Genomic DNA, 19,303 nt, shown 5'->3' with positions numbered 1-19,303 from the left:
AGAAAGTCATTGAGTAGCAAAATGATCACAGTAAGTTTCAGTGAACATAAAACTTACCGACACTTGAATTCATGTCCCCATTTTCAGAATCTGCTCCATGTTGGTTACTACTGGCATGATAGTTGCTCATAGCTTCTAATTTGATTTTTTTCACCTTCATTGCTTCGGCGATCGCTGCATTGGTAGCAGCGGCAGCTGCTGCAGCTGCTGCTGTCAAACCTTCAAAGAATAAATTAAAAATGAGGTAATTCAAATTCTGATTTTTCACGTAAGACTCCATGTGTTTTACAGAACACATATACAAACATATTGAAGTATCTGATTCCTTTATGCAGCACTCTGATAGCATATATTCATTCCCAGCTAACCAGTGAAGCTATGTTGATATCACAGAGTGCTCTCTGAACTCCCATATTCAATATTAGCAAAAGCACGATTCGTACACAGAAGGAGAGTAGTAGAAATGCAGCCAGAATTCGCCCTCAAACAAACCCATCTGAACATGTCATTGCTGGCTCCAAATCCTCTACAGCTGCCTACAGGTGGGGGGAATCTGAACTGCTTAGCTTAACTCACAAAGCTTTTCACTAGAATGGGAAACTTACCTAATCACCCGAAGTTTCCCTATTCTCACGCCATACTCCCCCTATGCTGAACGTGGCCCCAGTACCCACACGTGCCCTGCCTCTTCAAGCCCGTGCTTTTGCAATTGCCATTGCCTTTGTCTGGAACAGCCTAGGCCTGTGACTCACTTCCCCCACTTGTCAGTATTCTAGTCCCAGAGTTGACCTTTCTAACCACTATGCCACAACGTCTCCAGAACAGTTTGTCTCTGTTCATCCAGAAAACGGGAGGTGGGAGTGATCGTGAGATTCGAAAAAACAGTTTGAGGCCAGATACGGAAGATCAGAAAGCGAAGACCTGGCTTTAGGTACAGGCTCTAGGTAACCAGCACAGGTTTTGGAGCAGGGGAGCGATTTGTTTTCCTTAAACGTGTGAACTTTTACCGAGTCAATTCACTTCATCCGACATCCTTCATCTGCAAAACGAAAGACACTGAAACGTGTGAATGATCTCTCCTAACTCTAAAACTCTGACAGTCTATGAGAGGATATACACACACACCCGCCCACACCCTCATACTCCTTTTGCTATGCTGCTTCAGAATTTCTGGCTACAGCGCTTCAGCCTGCTTTGAATTTATCTGTGTGATTTATTTCCACTCACAGCTGGTGGATTTGAGACTGAAAACTCTCTCCTCCTTTTCCTCCCCACTAATCATCACTTCTAGTTACTACAGCAAATAAGTTGCAGCCTCAGGAATTAGAAGAAGGTCTTTTTCCCTAGAAACCTCTGCTTTTTTTTTTTTTTTTTTTTTTGAGGTTAGGAGAAGACCTCACCTTTCCTTCAGATCAGACCAAAGAGACCTTGACAACTTTCACCCCAACGCAACAAGAACTACAGACTGACTCTTTGCATGACAAACTGGTAACTGCCCCCTAAAAAGGCACTGATCTGAACTCAAAGAATTCATCTGGGTCTTGACTGAACACTTATTGCCTTTTAAGTCCCAACTTGAACTGATTCTCTCATCTTCCTATGATTGAATTTTCTCCCCAGTTACTCATTTCCTTCAAAGATGTTTCAGAAGATTTTCTTTCCTGTTCTCTTAAAATTCTCTTTGTGTTTCCCAGAAAATGTCTCTTCCTCAGTTTCGCCTTGTCACCAATGCGAACATCCAAATTGTCCTTTCCCTTCATTGCCTGGTGTTGTCCCATATCCAATTTATGACACATCTAGGGTCTTTATCTTTGATTTATGAGGCAGGTAAATCTTGTTCCATAGTATTCAAATAAGAAAAAAACTACAACTTGAGATATGATTGTTATTATTGGATAGATCTGAATCAAGCTCAGTAGCATGAAACATAACTATGCTTGATATGGCCTTACACAAGCTATAAAATCTTCTTAAGTATGGTTTCTTCATCTGTAAAGTCATCCTATTCACAAAGGGATAATAGAAGGATTAAATAAGATAAACTATGTGAAGAATGCCACATAATGTTTAGTAAAAACTAGGCAGGCCTTGTGTTCTAGTTTTTACTTCAGTAAGTCAAGACCAGTCCTAGCTATGACTCAAGCAGGATACAGTGGGCTGGCTGCAGCCCCCCTCAGCTAGAAGTATCCTGCTTCTCCTTAGCTGCCGGCATTAACCCTTGACTTTTAAAAATGCCTTTCACAATTTTAGTATTTATCTGATCTTATTTATGGTACTCTTCTCTTTTTACATTTGACAGTTTTTTCCTCCTTAGGTTTACACTTCTAATACAAATTCCAACCGATAGATGTGTGTGTGACACACACATGCTATAACCATAATACTTTTGAAATATTCTATTTTCAGTCCAGTTTCATGAAGGCAAAAAGGAAGCTATGACATTTGCAACAGTTGCTGATTTTAGTTTCACTAACTCACCTAACTGATGGGTTCTCAAATTTAATTCTTTAATAGCTTTCACACTCAGCCAATTTTCTCCATCTCCCCTGGCTTCCCCTAGTGCAAGCTGCCACTTTTTGTTCCCTGGAGTCTTGTAATTATTTCTTAACAGCTTCCACTTTCCCTACCTCCAATCTCTTATGATTCATACTGCGGTCAACATAACCTTATGAAAACAAAAATCTAATCCTGGCATTCGATGCCCGCTCTGAGGAACAAGGTGGGTGCTTCATGTGTCTGTCAGGGCCCTGTGTGCTCAGTCCCCTGCTTATCTGTGTGGCATTATCTTTCCCCCAGGTCTCCTTTGCTCTGTGTGCTCCAGACATATAGGGGTCTTTCACCTCCTCTAGTGGACTACATTTCCTCTTTCAAGCCAGACTTTGCACATGCTGTTCAGACTTTCTAGAAAATCTCTCCAGTTCCCTGCCCCAGATCTGTCCTTGCATCTGTCATGTGAGGCTTAAATATGATGTTCTAGGGGAAGCAGGCTCAGGATCCTGACTCTTCAGCCTACCTGGGAAAGAGCTCCAACACTTCAAGAATCAGCCTAAGACTCACTTCTTTTAAAGAGCTGACCTTCTCCACCCTACTCCTCAAGAGTAGAGCTAGTGGTCCACTTGCGTGTGTTCTCAGCCCTGTTGAATGAAAGTCTGCATTCTCTGTGCATCAGAATCACTCACAGAGCTTTCAAACCACGCAAAGAGCTGAGTCCTACCATCTGAGATTCTGGTTGGTACACGTCCATCTGTATATTTTGGTTGATTTTACTGTTCCTCAGGTCACTTTAATGTGCAATCTGAGAACAGAAACTCACTCAAACTCTTTATTGCTCCTTTTCGGGGGGGGGGTGTTGCTCAGGGGGGTCGGTTTAGGGCTAGCTCCTCCGACTAGGTTATAACACTGAAAGGACAGAAATACTTTCCTAGTATATGTATCCCAAACACTGAGCACAAAGCCCGGCACAAATTGTCACTGAATGAAAAAAACGCTTCTCAAACTGGATTACATGGAAAGCCGCAGGAGAAATATGGGCATTATTTTGACAATATCAGTGTAAGTAATTTAAAACATTATGTTCATATTACAGTCAATGTAAATATACTAGGAGTAGCAAATCTCATTAATTTAATAAAAAGCATTTACTTTCCAAAGCTACATCTGCCTAGGACTGGAGAGAATCATGAAAGTCTCACCCTCACCTCTGCATTGATTGCACTTCCTGTTGGCCTTGCCATGGCCCTTTCAAATCTCATGTAATTCTCAAATTCCCTCCAACTTGCTGTCTCTAGTAAAAACTTAGTTTAGAATCTATACACTCACTTTAGAAAGAGGTCCCATTGTATAGTTTGTTCCCTATTGAAGCTGCCTTTGAAAAAATAAGTGTAATAAATTCACAAAATAACACTAGTTTTTGGTCTATACTTCATAGGGAGTTCACACTGCGAAAACACTTCCTATGCAATCAAGAATGCTCTACCTGTGCAACATGGATGGACCTAGAGATTATCATACTAAGTGAAGTAAGTCAGATAGAGAAAGACAAATATCATGTGATGTCACGTATATGTGCAATCTAAAAAAATGATACAAATGAACTTATTTACAAAACAGAATCAGACTCACAGCTTAGGAAACAAACTTAATGTTACCAAAGGAGAAAGGTGGGATGGAGGGTAAATTAGGAAATTGGGATTAACATATACACACTACTATATATAAAATAGATAAACAACAAGGACCTGCTGTATAGGTCTTTGAGCCATATTGAACTATATTCAATATCTTGTAATAACCTATAGTAGAAAAGAATATGAAAAGGTATATATATATATATGCAACTGAATCACTTTGCTGTATACCTGATACTAACACAACACTGTAAATCAACTATACTGCAATATGAAATAAAAATTTTTAAGAAAAGAATGGTCTGCTTGTGTAAACGCCGGCAACCCATAACATTTACCACACACTTTTCCTCCCTCCGTAACCCTTTCTCATTTAGAACTCTTCTCCACCTGCCTCATAATCAGACTTCAGCATATTTTCCTTCAATATCCCACCCTGAAGCAGTGAATTTATGACTGCTTTTAGCTCTCCCCAATCAAAACAAGCCATTTTCCCCTCAGAACTAGGTAATCCAGTGTTTCTCCAAGTGATAATCTACATCAAATCTAGCTGCAGAGTGTGGTAAAGTTGAAGATTATCTTCCTTGGGGCCACATTCATGGACCCTATCTCTGAGATGGACTGAGGAATCTGTATTTTTATCTTTCAGTAGGTTGATTCTGATGCTCCCTGCCCTTAGATTATTTGATGACAGTAATGTACATTATTAAAGTGTGTCTACACCTTACAGTAAAAGCTTTCTGGCTAGGTAGATCATCTCTGCAGTGGTTTTTGAAAGTGAGTACGCTTAAGAATCAACAAGGGAACTTGTTAAAATACAAAATCAGGTTGGACCGATAATCAGAATCTAAGACATACTGCTGTAGTGTGATGCAGACTTTGGAAAAATGAGTCTTCTGCACCTCTACCCTAGCAGAGCAGAAGCAAAAAGGCCAGCCAGGTAACACAGCACTTCTGTGTGTTATAGGTCCAGTAGCCATGCACGTTATTAACTCAACCAACCACTTACATATACGAATCTATTTGGTATATACAGTAATTGTTAATTAAACAGCTTGGGTAATTTCTCCAGATTCTTCAATCAGGTAAAATTTTCACCAGATTTCCTTCTCTCATTGAGAGAAAAATTACATATATATACACACACACATAATGCATGTGTGTGTGTACGGCGAAGAAACAAATAAATGAACAAAGGTTTTCTCACACTAAGGAATGATTAATCCCTCTATTTTACCTCATGGAACTTACTTTTTACACTCTCCAAGAACAATTATAGTATCTCATACACAAAGACAAAAACATAAAAAAAAAAAATACACTAAACTGAGAAGTCAAACGTAGTATAATTTCATTTTATTTTAAAAGGTTCTAAATCCCATTTTATCATCAGCAATGGGGAAACTTTAATGTATACTTAAAATTCATTTGCCACTGATAAAATAATGTATTGAGAGATAGTTTGTTTAAAAAAGATGTTTTCCTTCAGAGAAAGGATAATAAGTCATATATTGTGCAACTCGTAGACCTTCTATTGGCCCTCAGAAAAGGGACTGTACATCAAACTTAGGCTAAAGCCCATAGGCCTTATGTCATGCAAAAATATTTAGGTTTCTTTTTTTTCTATTTGATCTTCACAAACTCTACCACTTACAATTCAAAAGGATGAATAGATTTTTACATAGAATTTAGAAAAACAGCTTGTCATATTAGTGTCTGAATTATGCTACAAACTCATTGCAGCGGGCTCCATTCTGTTCTACTCCTTCAGAGCAAATTCTATATTACTTTTTTTAACCAGCTATTGTTAGAAATTCTTTATTTTTATCTTGGCTTATAGATTTCTTTTACTTGTACTTTTATTTTTTGATGGTCCATTAAAATCTTTTAAAGTTCTTGTTGAAAACTGACTGGCATGGAGATTCCTAGTTATGTAAACTCACTATCATATAAGGAGTAAACATACAGTCATTGAAAAACAAAACACTCCAAAAGCCATACAAACTTTGGGCAACATGCATCAAATTTATATGAAATACTGCAGCAAGTTATATAATTCCTAAGGCTTCCAAATTCCTATCTTTAAAGCAGAGATATCAGTTCTGACCTCATAGCAGTATTGTGGGGAATAAAGGTAAAATAATGTACACAACAGCATGGGCACATACTAAGCCCTCTGAAAATGGTAGTAAATATTATCAAGTAACCCGTAATATCCATCATGTCATTTAGTTTTACCTTTGTTCAGTTATTCACAAAAATGCAAATATGACAAAAGTTATCTAACAGTGTACGGTGAAAATTTAAACATTTAACAAATGGACACCTGAAAACCATTCTTCTATCAAATCATTTGATTTAGTAGCCTACACTGATCAAATTTATCATAAAATCACTAAGTCTCCACTCTGTGCTATATTGATACAAACCTTTTGCTACTTCAAATTCAATATCCTAAAACCAATCCATGGGCTTATCATTTGGAAGGGAAGCAGGCATTATTATTCCTTGAGAGCCTTATTTTCCTTTGCAAAGATAGCATTTTTCTTCTGCTCTCAACTTTTATCAAAACAGCCTTTAAATCCTTCAAGTGCTGTTATACAATCCTGATTGCTCTCTCTAAAAAGGGAAAAGTATCCCCATTCTATTTTTTTCAAATAAGTTAGTACCCCTAGTTATAAAGAGTAGATTACAACTATAGATTATAAATATCAATAAAAGAGACATATTGCTGTCAAATTCTTTCTCTGATCTGTTTGTTTGCTCATTAACTTGAAAGGTCTTATCTTTGATCTTTGGTTTCAAAGACATCAAGATGACTTCCAAATGTTTGATATGTTGTCTACTTTTACATCGCATTCCATATAAAATGCGTTTCCCAAGACCTAATGGCTAAATAAAATTAGTTATAAGCAAGAGATAGTAAGCATTCAAAGCTTCCATATTATAGACTTTTTATTAGGCTATGTCACTTTACCCAAATGTAGAAAAAAGTACTCTAACATGCACTCGTTTATAGCCAATAGTAGTTATTATTAATATTCTGGAATTGATAAGTTATTTATGTCTGGCATTCTTCCTACTGCTTATCCAGGGAGACAGGCAGCTTATAAATATCTCATCACTCCACCGTCACAGAAATTTCATCGACAGTGCTCATGCACAGCTATTAGCAATATGAATCTAACCATTACAAGAAGGAGGAAAATCGAACATGTGGCATTAATACGCAGTCCTGGTTCCTAACCATCTGATAGGCAGATGGTGTGAAGCGGATTCTCCAGCTGAAATGAAGGGGCACATCATTTAAAACCTTGTTTGCATTCTAACTGATATCAGTGCCATATTGATATACATGATACATCATGGCAGTATTTGAACAATCTAGTTTGTTTCAGTCATAAATGTTTACAGCCTTGTTTTTTTAATCTTATAAGCATGTTCAGAAGAGTGTATTTTTAATTTATGAAACCTATTGTTTACTTCTGTTGAACTACAAGATTAGTGGAAAGCAGGAATATTAAATTACTTCAGCTAGAGCAATATAACCAAGACAGATGAACAAAGTGGGTTTCTATTTTCAATAAAGGATGTTAGTAAAGGAATTTTAAAATTAGCCCAGGCATTCTGTGCATTAAATACATTTATTCATTTAAACCTTCTAGCTTTTTCTCCCCCAAGTGGCATACAGAGATACTTAATGCTTTACACAGTCATTCATTTAAAACTCTCACTGTGTGCAATTAATCTTGTCCAACAATTCAATTCAGAAAGTAAAACATCAAAAAGCAGAGTTCAATTCAACAGTCATTACTGTGAAGTAATCTTTCTGCTCCTGACAGATCGTATAGACTCTTTGCAAAACTGTTGAAGGTGCATTGTAAGCTCTACATGAGTTTGAATTACAACTCAATTGAAATCACTCCAAGTCTTAGAAGAATTCTTGGCTCAGTATAACAACTTGAAAACACCAGTACCTTTTTTCCACCATGTCTTCTTCCTATCCTTATTTAAATACCAGCTGTCGAAAAAACTGAAACTAATTTTCCCAGTTATTTTATTTCTCAATACTTTCTAAATAAACAGAAATTGTTATTGACCTATGCCTGTCGTCACCATTGAATGATTAAATAACAGAAATGATAATCAACTAGAATAAGTAACTTAATTGTAAAGCAGGGTAGACTGAAGATTTTGAGTGAGAGTTTGTCTCCCAATGTCCATTAGACTGATTTTTCTTGCCCTTTGAAACACATTTATATTCTGCAGAGAAAAGGAAAATTGATCTTAGAGGCTGTTAATGGAAACACTCCTTATACCAGTTTCCAGTTTTTCAGTTGATTAAATTAGATTTTTAAATGTGTCAATTAACCAAAAAAATCTACTAATTTGGAGAAATATACAGAAAGAGTTTATTATAATATTGATAATCACTAATAAATCAAGTAGACATCAAGTTTAGCATTCTTTTCTGATTAGCTTAAAGTCTACAGTCTCCCAGAGTTTAGGAAGAAATAGCAGTAGTGAAGTCAGAGGGAGGGGACCCCATGGTGATGTTATTTGGCCACATGTAAAATCACTGAGAAATTTCCATGGAAGTTTTTGAAACACTCAACTTCTAATCACTAACTCAGAGAATCAGGATGGAACAGAATCAATTCAAATGTTTAAATTACTATGATTTAAAATAAGAAAATAGGTAATTTATGAAAAGTTGAACCTGACACAACAAGGTCTTGAATATATAACTTTCACTTCGACTCCATCTGTTAACATTACCACCTTTAGAAAAATATTTCTTAACAGCCACTTGGAGTCTGGACTTATAAAACATAGAGATGAGAAAGACTTTATCTACTGCGACCCTTTTATTTTACTGATGATGAGACTTAGGGGCAGCGAGGTTAATCATTTCTATAAAGTCACACCATTAAATAATGATAGATTAATCCCAATTCCCCTAACTCCCACTTCAGCAGTGGCCACACTGCCTCTGTCAATAAACGAAAAAAGAAAAGTACAGAATACAGTAAACTATGGAATCACTGAAGGAAAATGAATCCTCTTTTCTCAAGTAGCTTATGGATTGCACAGGAAGCCAAGGTTACAGACACTCAGATGATGTTACAGACACTCAGATGATGTCACAAGTATAAGTTGACTCCACTTAAAAACCTGATCTAAATGTTCATTTGTGATTCCGTTTTATAAAATTTCAAATATATCTGCCACAGAAACAATGGTCATTCAACTTTGTGCACAAAACTTTAACCTGTACTACTGGTGAAATATATTGTTTATAATATTGCCCTGAGTCCTATATTTGAAATACAGAGCAACAAGGGAAAGGAGAAAGGCAAATAAATTATTTTCCTCTCTATATCTTGAATATAGAAAAAATTATAAATAGAACCAAATTGAAAGAGGTAATATTTGTCTTGAATTTTCTTTAAAGCACTCTTCTCATTATTTTTATTCCATTCTCCACTAAACTGGGCATTGGATGTTCTCATATTTGTCTAAGGCCCAATACTTCTTACTACGTACATGACTCATCACCCCAAATTACTCAAAGCATTGGCCCCCAGGCAGGTGGCTCTTACCAACCTGTGAGTAGCTGACAGTCTGTGACATTGTGAAAGGATGTTTTTAAAAGAGGCTACTTGTCAATATATTGGTGACAGTTCAGGCAGTATAATAAGTGAAAAGAGGAAACGGTGTCATAAATTTAATTTCCTGCCAAAGTCACCTCACTGGCATTTCAGCCAAAGAATAGTCTTTCCAAATATTCTCCTACTTTTCTCAACACCATGTAAATGCTCTTCTAACTCCTTTGATACTTCAATAAGTATCTTTCTTTTCTTTTTCCAGAATCCTGGTAGCATGTAGGGCTCTGTCAGTGTGTGCTTGTTGGTGAGGAGAGGAGATGAGAAAAAAATTATAATAGAGGTGGTCGTTTTTACATGCAAGTTTTGTTTGGGGGGAGTTATCCAATGAGACAGAAATAGCTGGAGACAATGTGGCCAAAAAATTTTTCTGATATAGTAATATAAAGGAAAAGACTCAAGAAATATATATATATATATATATTACTATATATATATATATATATATATATATATATATATATACACACAGACATCATTATAGATATATAATGACACATACACACCCATACACACTTTTTAAATAGAGGTCAGGGTCTGGGTTGAGAAAAATATATAGCCATATTCACTGAATAACAATAGGTTAGGAATGGAAGGACTATTTGAAGCAATATATTCTTCACACTTTTGTCATTGGGTTCTTACATTTATATCACCATCTCATTGAATCTCTGTAATCAGTCGACAAGAAATGTATTTTCCTTTTGTGATTTCAAGAAAACTATGAAGTGTGAGAGCCCAATTGTAGTGCTTGGAAACATAGGATTTTGGTTGCAGTTTTAAAGTTGGACTATGGAAAAGAATAATCCTGATTAATTTAGAAAAATAGACACTGCCATGTGACAAGGAAGATTACAAAGAAATATAGCTCTTAGCCCATAGCCTCAAGTGGTTGTCATATCCTAGAGGATGGCATGAAGCCTTAATCATGGCATGCTTTTGTAATCATAGTCAGGTTACTTAATTTTTTTAGTGTAATTTAGACAAGTTACTTAAATTGTCTGATTCTGAGGCAACCTTGTACTTTACTGTTCAAGAAATAAATGCTGTCTATGTTCAAAACTATTTCCCTTCTGAGGTTTGATTCATATATTCAACCCAGCTCACCTACGAACAGAGCAGGTGGATGTCAAAGAAGAATTTACCAATGGTTGACATTGCACTATTCATTTTTTTTTTTTTTGCTGCAAAAGCATTACAACAGAAAGAAACATCTAATTTCTAATGTGGCAATAAATGCTAGTCTTTTTTTACATTCTGATAAAACCTTTTACTTTATTTCAAAACAGTAGTAAGTCAGAGCAAATCTTCCATTTTCCTTACATCTCTTCATTTATGAGCGAAGTCTATAGTTGCACTGATCCAATGGCTTCTCTTGACCTAATTTATGTTGTACCATGAGATTCTATTAAAAGAAACTAAATCACTGCAGTAGATTTATTCATCTTAAATAATTTAAGCTAATTGAAAAAGAACCAAACTAAAACTAAAACACTTCTCTCAAGTATTCAACTTCTGCATGTCAACTAGTAATTTAAACAACCAGCTAATCACAACAGCTTCGTGTGAAACACGAACCTGTGCTGTGTACACATTTCTCTACCTCCACGGAGCTGAAGATAGAAATAAACATCAACTCTGAGTCTGAAAGCATGTGTATCTATTCTGGAGTCATTAGACAATTCCAATAAAATATTTTCACTGATTGATTTGAGACTTTTCTCAATTTTGCCAAATAATTTTGAAAAGAGCACATGGAAAAATGAGAGGAATATCTGGAAAATCATATCCAATCACTCTTCTGGCAATGCGCTATGGAATTTCAAACTTGTAACATGACTTAAGCAAAACAAAATTTAAAACATTACTGTTATTCACCAGACTTGCTATACCATAATAACCAGAAACTGAACTCCTATGGGTTGGTTTAAAAATTAAGAACCTAGCTTAATATTATTATGATTATATTTTATTCTTGTCGCTCTGCTTCTTGTTGGTAAAACTTATCAAATATCAATTTAAGTCATGTTAATAGTAGCTGATCATGTTATCGCAAATTATGCTATGCTAATTGTCCCATCATTATAGAACTCCATTTGTAAAAGCAATGGTCATTTTTCTCATGCGACTATTTTATAATTCAGCTTTTGTTAATACCTGGAATGTGTGGCATAGACAGTCCCACAAAGAGTTACAAAGCTCTTCGCAGTATTTTTGCCATACATCTTCCTTCTGAGAATTAGAAAATTCAAACATAACTTTATCTTGGAAGTAAAGCCTTTTGAAATATTGCTAAAGTGCATACTGAATAAAGACAACACACTTAAGCGGACTTTTCCCCCTTTAAACAGCATTCATCTTTTCAAAAGCAATAGATTCTCAGTCCACACGGAGTCTATTGCATTATTCATTTCATGTGCAACCTCATGCTGGACCATAAATTGTTACTTTATCTAATCAAAGGAGACTTAACTCTACAGAAGGTCAAAGGTTTAATTTTGTGAAGTATTATCTTACGCTATGAGTTTAACCGAAAAATAGAAGAAGAAAAACAGCCAAGAAACTGGTAATAAATGAACCTTTATTGCCTCAGGCATTGGCCTAGTTAATAAACTTTCATTGAAGGTTTCTTTCAACTGTTACGGACAATGAGAGGAAAAAAATCTTAAATTACAGCCATGTGTGACTTTTAAAGCAGTCATTCTTTTTTATCTCAACCTCCCTAGCTCAGGGAAAAAAAAAAAAAAAAAGACAAAGAGAGATTGTCTTCGATCTCTTAACCAAAAATGTATGTTTCTAAACAGATGAGAAAGTGCAGATAAACTTTTCTAAAAGGAGAGGTCAGCTTTGAACAATATAAAAAAATTCATTATTTAGGTGTTGAATCTTAGAGAACAATCTCTCTAGCTAAATGTAAAACTACAAAAGGGAAGAAGAAGTCGTAGTTTTTGCAAATCTAACTCTTAAATTGGGTCTCCAACTTAGCAAAATATGATGCTTTGTCATCTCACCACTGGTGCACAAAGTCCACCGTAGATTTAAAATTCATTAAATGTATGTAAATAAGTACATTATCTATGTACTGTCTGCCCTGTTTTAGACACACCAAAAAAATCCTTTTATTTTCAGAATCAAAAACACTAGTAGCGAAATAATTCATTTCATCGTTATGCAATTAAAATTTTTAAGAACAAGTCTATGTTTTTAGCTGATACTCTCATCCAACAATGGCCCGTGAATAGTTTTTTCTTTTTTTCCATTATTTTCTAGAGAAGAAAATGAACTGAGTTCTTCTGAACTAAATCTCCCTTTTTGTCTGATATGAGTATTGCTACTCCAGCTTTCTTTTGATTTCCATTTGCATGGAATATCTTTTTCCATCCCCTCACTTTCAGTCTGTATGTATCCCTAGATCTGAAGTGGGTATGTATACATGAATCTCTTTGCTGTACACCGGAAACTAACACAACATTGTAAATCAACTATACCCAAATATAAAATAAGAATTAAATTTTAAAAACCCTCCTTTTTTCAGGAGGCACTGTATTGAGTATAAAAGTTATCATGGCCTCAACTGCAACATCTTAATCTCCACAGCACAGCATAAATAAGATACAGATCCTCACATCACCAACAGAGTTCACCCAACCTGTGAGAAAGGGAAGAAGCCATGTTCTGCATCTTACTTTAGATATTCTTAAACAGAAAGGAAAGAGAGCTGGCTTGATGCTTTGAACTGGACACCCCTACCAGATTCTACCCACAAATCACAACGCTCTCAACAGGACACCCAACCCTCTTCCCACCTGGCAACATATGGACAGAATTGGGCTCTACTTCATTCCAGGGACATGTCCCCAGGATGCTATCTCGGGCCACCTTTGAATCTGAACATGATAGCTGCTTACACTGGCAGCACCAGGTGAAAGCAGGACCAGGGTCCCTACTAAGAGATACACTTCGCACAGCTGGGAGACACTGAGTTCTCCCGGGGTCAAGGATGAAGCACGTTGATAGTAGCAGCTTTGCTTCTTTTCTATATTTGCCAAGAGAGAGAGGGAGACTAAGGAGAAAGTGGAAAACCTAGAAATTAAAGATGATTTAATGTAAATTCCGAATAGAAAAAAATGTTGCATTCTTTGCATAGAAAATTGAGGATAAAAACACAGGTCTTCCAAAAATATAGTTAAACCTGGATATCCAGAAACTGAAGCAGGGTGAGGCAATTCGTTGTTATTAATTAGTAGAGGGTTTTAGAATCAATGAATAGTTTTTGATTCCATGCAAGAAACCAAGAAGCGCTACCCAAAGGTTACAGTGAAAAACACTGTCAATGATAAACGATTTTTTTGGCCCCACTCTATTTTCTACCTAATTTGTATGCATGCATGCAGTTGGGGAGCAAAAGAATGAAAAGGTGAAGAAAATGAAGGAACATACGCTACTAGAACAGAAACACTGTATTTGAATGTGTATAGTAAATGGCTAGTTGTATACATTTGTGGATGAAGAACTAAGTAACAGCAAGGATGGTCATGCTTTACATAAATTTCAGTTTATTTAATTTACCAGTTTTTGAAAAAGGCTGAGGTACATTTAGAAATTGACCCCAAGGTCAGAGAAGCATGGGAGAGTAACAAAAACAGGTATCTCAAATCTAATTCTTTATTCCATTAATCAAAGTTTTATGGGTTTGGGAAAGTTTTGCTACAGTACACAGAGAGGATAAGAAAAAAGAAAGATCAAGGGAATTCAAAGGATTTATTAAAAGTGCAGACGGTAACTCTGACTAGTGTTTTAGCTAGATAGACACAATTAATTAATTGTAATGTTGTGAAACTCTAAAATGCTGAAAGAACGTGCTCATGCCTGCAATGTAGTAATGTAGCAAAATACTTATAATCTTTCAACCACCAGGAGCTTTTGTTGGTTTTTTAACCTAATCCACAGCCTGACATAGATCCTAGAGTAATGGAACACAGTTCTTTGATTGAAATAATATCTAAACATTGCTGTGCTAGCCCGGTGGCCTAATAGAAGTCTGTCTCTCTGAAACTCGAGAAATTCAAGTTTGGAAACAAACTCAGACACTGAGCTCTGGCTTGTAAGTCCTTGAAGAAAAGCCTTTGAGACAGGAATATGCCCTTTCCAGTTTAACAGAACCAAAAACAGACATAAAACTTCTGCAACAGCTTTTCTTCCAAACAGTGAGACAGTCAAAACAAATTTTCTTCAGCCACTAAAAAGTGACTAATAAAACAACAGTAGAGTGTTGGTAATCACAGAGAGTCTAATATATGTCATTAAAAAGCTAAGTATTTCACAAGTGACCCATTCCACCAGCTTTCTTCATTTTGGTGTGAAAATCTGAGCAATATGTACAAGTTTAGTCATTATTACAAAAGATCCATATCTTTTGTCAATTTTAGTCATGTGGAAAATTGCAAAGTGTTCAAAGACACACTAACAATCCTCAAAAGGAATTTATGTATATCACATAGTGGCGAAAAAGATCTATATTATTTTGTTTTATTCAATGTACCTGAAAATTTGCAACAATAAGAAAGCCACATTTGAACATTTTAGTGAGAGAAAAGTAACTTCTAGGTCTGCACTTGCAGCAGTAAATACACTCTGATTAAACTCTGAAAGATAAAAACAATAAAATCTCCATTTCATTGTGTATCCTGATAAATTCCAAGAAACACAGAATATATATCATTACTATTTACCAATATCCTGGCATCTGGTAGAAACTGCTAAGCAAAAAGCAGACGAACAAAAAACAGGAAAGGCATGGGTAGCATTAAATATACCTGAGGCTACAGCCAAATTTTGATTTTGTTTGTATGCCATGCTTATCATATTATGTAATGAAAGTGATTTTTACTTAGTGTCTGTCATCTGACACTATCATATCACTTTATAAACATGATAATAAAAATGATACTAGGATGATAATGAAACAATCTGCACACTGTCACAAATGTGAAGTCTTGACATATTTTATCATTACATTGTAAGGCATGAGCTGTGAAGTTGGGTGGGAAAGCAGAGAGCAAGTAAGAAAAAATCACCAAATTACATAATAATAATATAATCCTAAAACCACAGCAGTCCTTCTAAAAAAAAATTTCAGGAGCACAGCTAGAGTTGGTTAAGTCAGTAGGTCAACCATGTCGAGGACCCAAATTATTTCCATACTTCCTTTCTGCTATCTTCAATATATTGGAAAATATCTCCATGTTAGGAAGTTGGCTACAATAGTTTTAGGCATCCAAGCAAAAAAGTGAGGAGCTATTTATTCTATATATTTCTCTTTATCCCACAAAGAATTCTTCCTCAACAGATACCTTAAAGAATCACCCCTCAGAACTCATTAGTCATAATTATATCACCTGATCATGCCAGTTTATGGTTGGAGAAAAATGTGAATTTCTAAATAAAATTAGGGTTTTGTTATAAAGGAAGAGAGTGATAAGGGGTTATTGGGTTGCAACTAACAAGACCTGCAATAAAAGTTTATTGGGGAATATTGAAGCAAATTGTCAACAGCCTCAAATAGAAGCCCAAATACATGCTATTCTAAACCTTCCACCATTTTGAATCTGTCCTATGCTTGCTCAACAGTTGGCATGTACCTAGATTCGGAGGATAATATCATTGTTTTTCTCAAGGCACTATTTTACTTCTCATAATGAAGTCCTTGTACAGAAAAGTTCCATAAAATTACAATAGTGACCTTGAGTTTTATATTTAGAACTACCAGGAACAGAAACATGAAATAGCACTCAATTGCTTTGAGTTTCCTTTTCCACATCTAGCTGGAGATATCTATAGAATAAATAATAAGATGGCATGCCTATAGAATATATAATAAGATGTTGTCCTTCATTCGATTGCTGGACAATCAAATTTATACAACTGTTACGGAATGTGACACCAAGGAACTGGTCACTTTTGAGCTATATCAAACAGTCATTTAAATATTTCTCATGATAGTGAGGTGGCTAAAGCTGGTAGTGATATTTTTCAGTGCTTTGATGCAGTACTAAAACTATTGGATTCATGCTCTTTCTTCTTAAGGATGCAGACCAGTGTAGGAAAACTTGAAGCAGCAACTGCAGAGCTGAAGAGACGGAAGAGAGCGAGAGAGAGAGAAGCAGACAAGAGAGGGTTGAGGGGAGAGAGAGAGGCAACAGTAGCTTTAAGCATTCACACGTCTATTGCCATGTCATTGCTGTTTGGTCTCTTCCTCACTTCCATCTTTGCTATCATCAACAGTAAAATGAAAAATTTTAATAAAGTATAAAAATGGAGGGCAATAGCAGAAATATGGCTTCGGACAAAGAATTTAGGCTTTGCGGTCTAAGATCTGAGCTTCAGTTCACCCTCTGTCATTGGGTAGATGGCCTCTGTTTGCAAGACCTCATTTCTGACAATTTCAATTAACTTTTCCCCAGCAATGTTACATCTACCGTTGCACTGGTTTCACAGTCAATGGCTAGTTCTGTTACGTGGGAAATTTCTAATTGTCAAGTAATACAGTATATAAGAAGTACTTGGTATATTATAACAGCAGTTCGCTAGATGGGTCTCTATTATCTATAGAGAAGCATATCTGTTCTCAGAAAAGTATATTTTTTCCCATTTCCTTACATTATTTGCTCTCAGCATCCAGCTTCATCAAACACCTTCATAGAGATATCATTTACTGAATAGAAGTTAAAGGATTTAACCGTTAACTTCTAAGCATGATTTAAATTAAATAATAAATATATTATTCTAATAGATAACAAGATATTTGGGTTTTCAGGGCACTTGATAAATAGATCTAGTTTAAACATATTCTTAAACAAGAAACACTCCTACCTTTCTTTCTGTGTGATAATGGGAGACCAAATCAAGTTTTAAAACAGGAAATCAGGAACTTGTAGAATTCTAAGAGACTCTAAACTCTGTCTTCCTGAATTCTAATAGTTAACAAGGCGTTCTGATAAAAGTAGACATCTACATATGATCTTTCAACACACACATTTATTCACATCATAACTAAAACTGACAGTGCATCTTCATCATAATAAATTGGTAAGAATTATTTGATGTTAATAATTCTTAAGATAAATTATTTTAACTTAATTTGACTTTTAAGACCCACTTGTAAGATACAGACAAACAGGAATGGCTCTGACATTCACTTATGAAAAGTAATTTATTACAAATGAGGTAAATTTCACTGGCAATTACTTAAGTATCTTACTGATTTTTATTGCTACCAAAAACTTACAAGGTCATTTGAACTGACTATTATATAATCTGTTTTATATTTTTTTTCCTAGAAGCAAAATACAGTTTTGGTAATCATTGTAATACAAAATATGCAATCTCAGGAGGAAAAGTAAATGAAAACATAGGTACTCAATCAAATATTCCTTGATTTCAATTAAGAACTATTATCATAGATCTTTTGAAAGTCTATGGGTAGGCTATGACTGTGGGAATTTCCAGTTAAATTTTAATACTCATAGATATTAAATTTAAATCATAACTTATTAAGTATGTACCATGTCCCAGGGACTAAAATGAATTAAAAATGGGTACAACATGATCCCTGCTCTTAAAAATGTAAACTCAGTGAGGGTAGAGATTTTGATACTGACAATGTCTCTGCTTGTTCACAGACACACTGTCAGTATTGAAAACAGGGATCAACATGGAGGAGTTGCATAATATATGTTGAAGAAAGTTATGAAGAAAGAAAAGAAGGAAACAAGGAAGAAACATGAAAGAGAAAGGAGGGAAGGGAAAGAAGAAAGGGAGGAAGGGAGGAAGGTAAGAAGGAACAAACTTACATTTTAATTGGGTAGACACATATACAATTATCTATAACACAAGAGAGAATGTATGAGTTGTATTAGAAGTACACAGGCTTCTATCGTAATTCAAGATCATAAAAATTAATTAAGGCTAGGGTGTCCAGGAAAGCTTCAGGTAGGATGTAGTATTTGAGATAACTTTTGAAATATAGGTAGAGATTTTGGTTGATAGAACTGAGGAAAAGAATTATTTCAAGGTTAAAAAAAAAAAGGAAAAGAAAAGAAAAGAAATAGTGAGTAATGGGACAAAGCTTAGAACATGCTGGGCTGGTATGGACTGTATAATGTTTATGGTGTAAGACACATTGGGTGGGGAAACTAGTAGGATGTAGATCTGAAAAGGAAGATTGGTGTCACTTCATAAATGTGCTTACATGCCACTCCAATACTTTTATGCTCTGAGACCAATGGTATTTGAGAAGGGAATTATCTTGGTCAGAGCTGATCCATAACCCCCCTTTATCCCCTAGGCTTCCTTCATAAGCTGTGGGGACCTCATCAGAGCACCGAAGGTGACTATGGCTACGTGCTTTACTTACAACCCTACCAACTAGACATGTACCTCCATAATTTCATTGTTTGAGATAGTGATATCCCCCAATACCTCATACAGTACATGGCACAATTAAATTGG

At 35.6% G+C, this 19,303-nt stretch overlaps 1 protein-coding gene across 1 annotated transcript in view; it reads right to left on the bottom strand.

Moving 5' to 3' along the window:
* The window catches only part of DACH1 (dachshund family transcription factor 1), a 411,296-nt gene that overhangs the window by 190,072 nt on the left and 201,921 nt on the right, over positions 1-19,303 (bottom strand). The window contains exon 3 of the mRNA XM_007186196.2: positions 58-219. Coding sequence (XP_007186258.2) covers positions 58-219 — 162 coding nt within the window. The remainder of the gene's footprint in view (positions 1-57; positions 220-19,303) is intronic.

The sequence above is a fragment of the Balaenoptera acutorostrata genome, chromosome 18 (genome assembly GCF_949987535.1).
Source record: "Balaenoptera acutorostrata chromosome 18, mBalAcu1.1, whole genome shotgun sequence".
Classification (NCBI taxonomy): Eukaryota; Metazoa; Chordata; class Mammalia; order Artiodactyla; family Balaenopteridae; genus Balaenoptera; species Balaenoptera acutorostrata.
The sequence above is the reverse complement of the archived record's forward strand: the minus strand, read 5'-3'. Positions and strand labels throughout refer to the sequence as shown.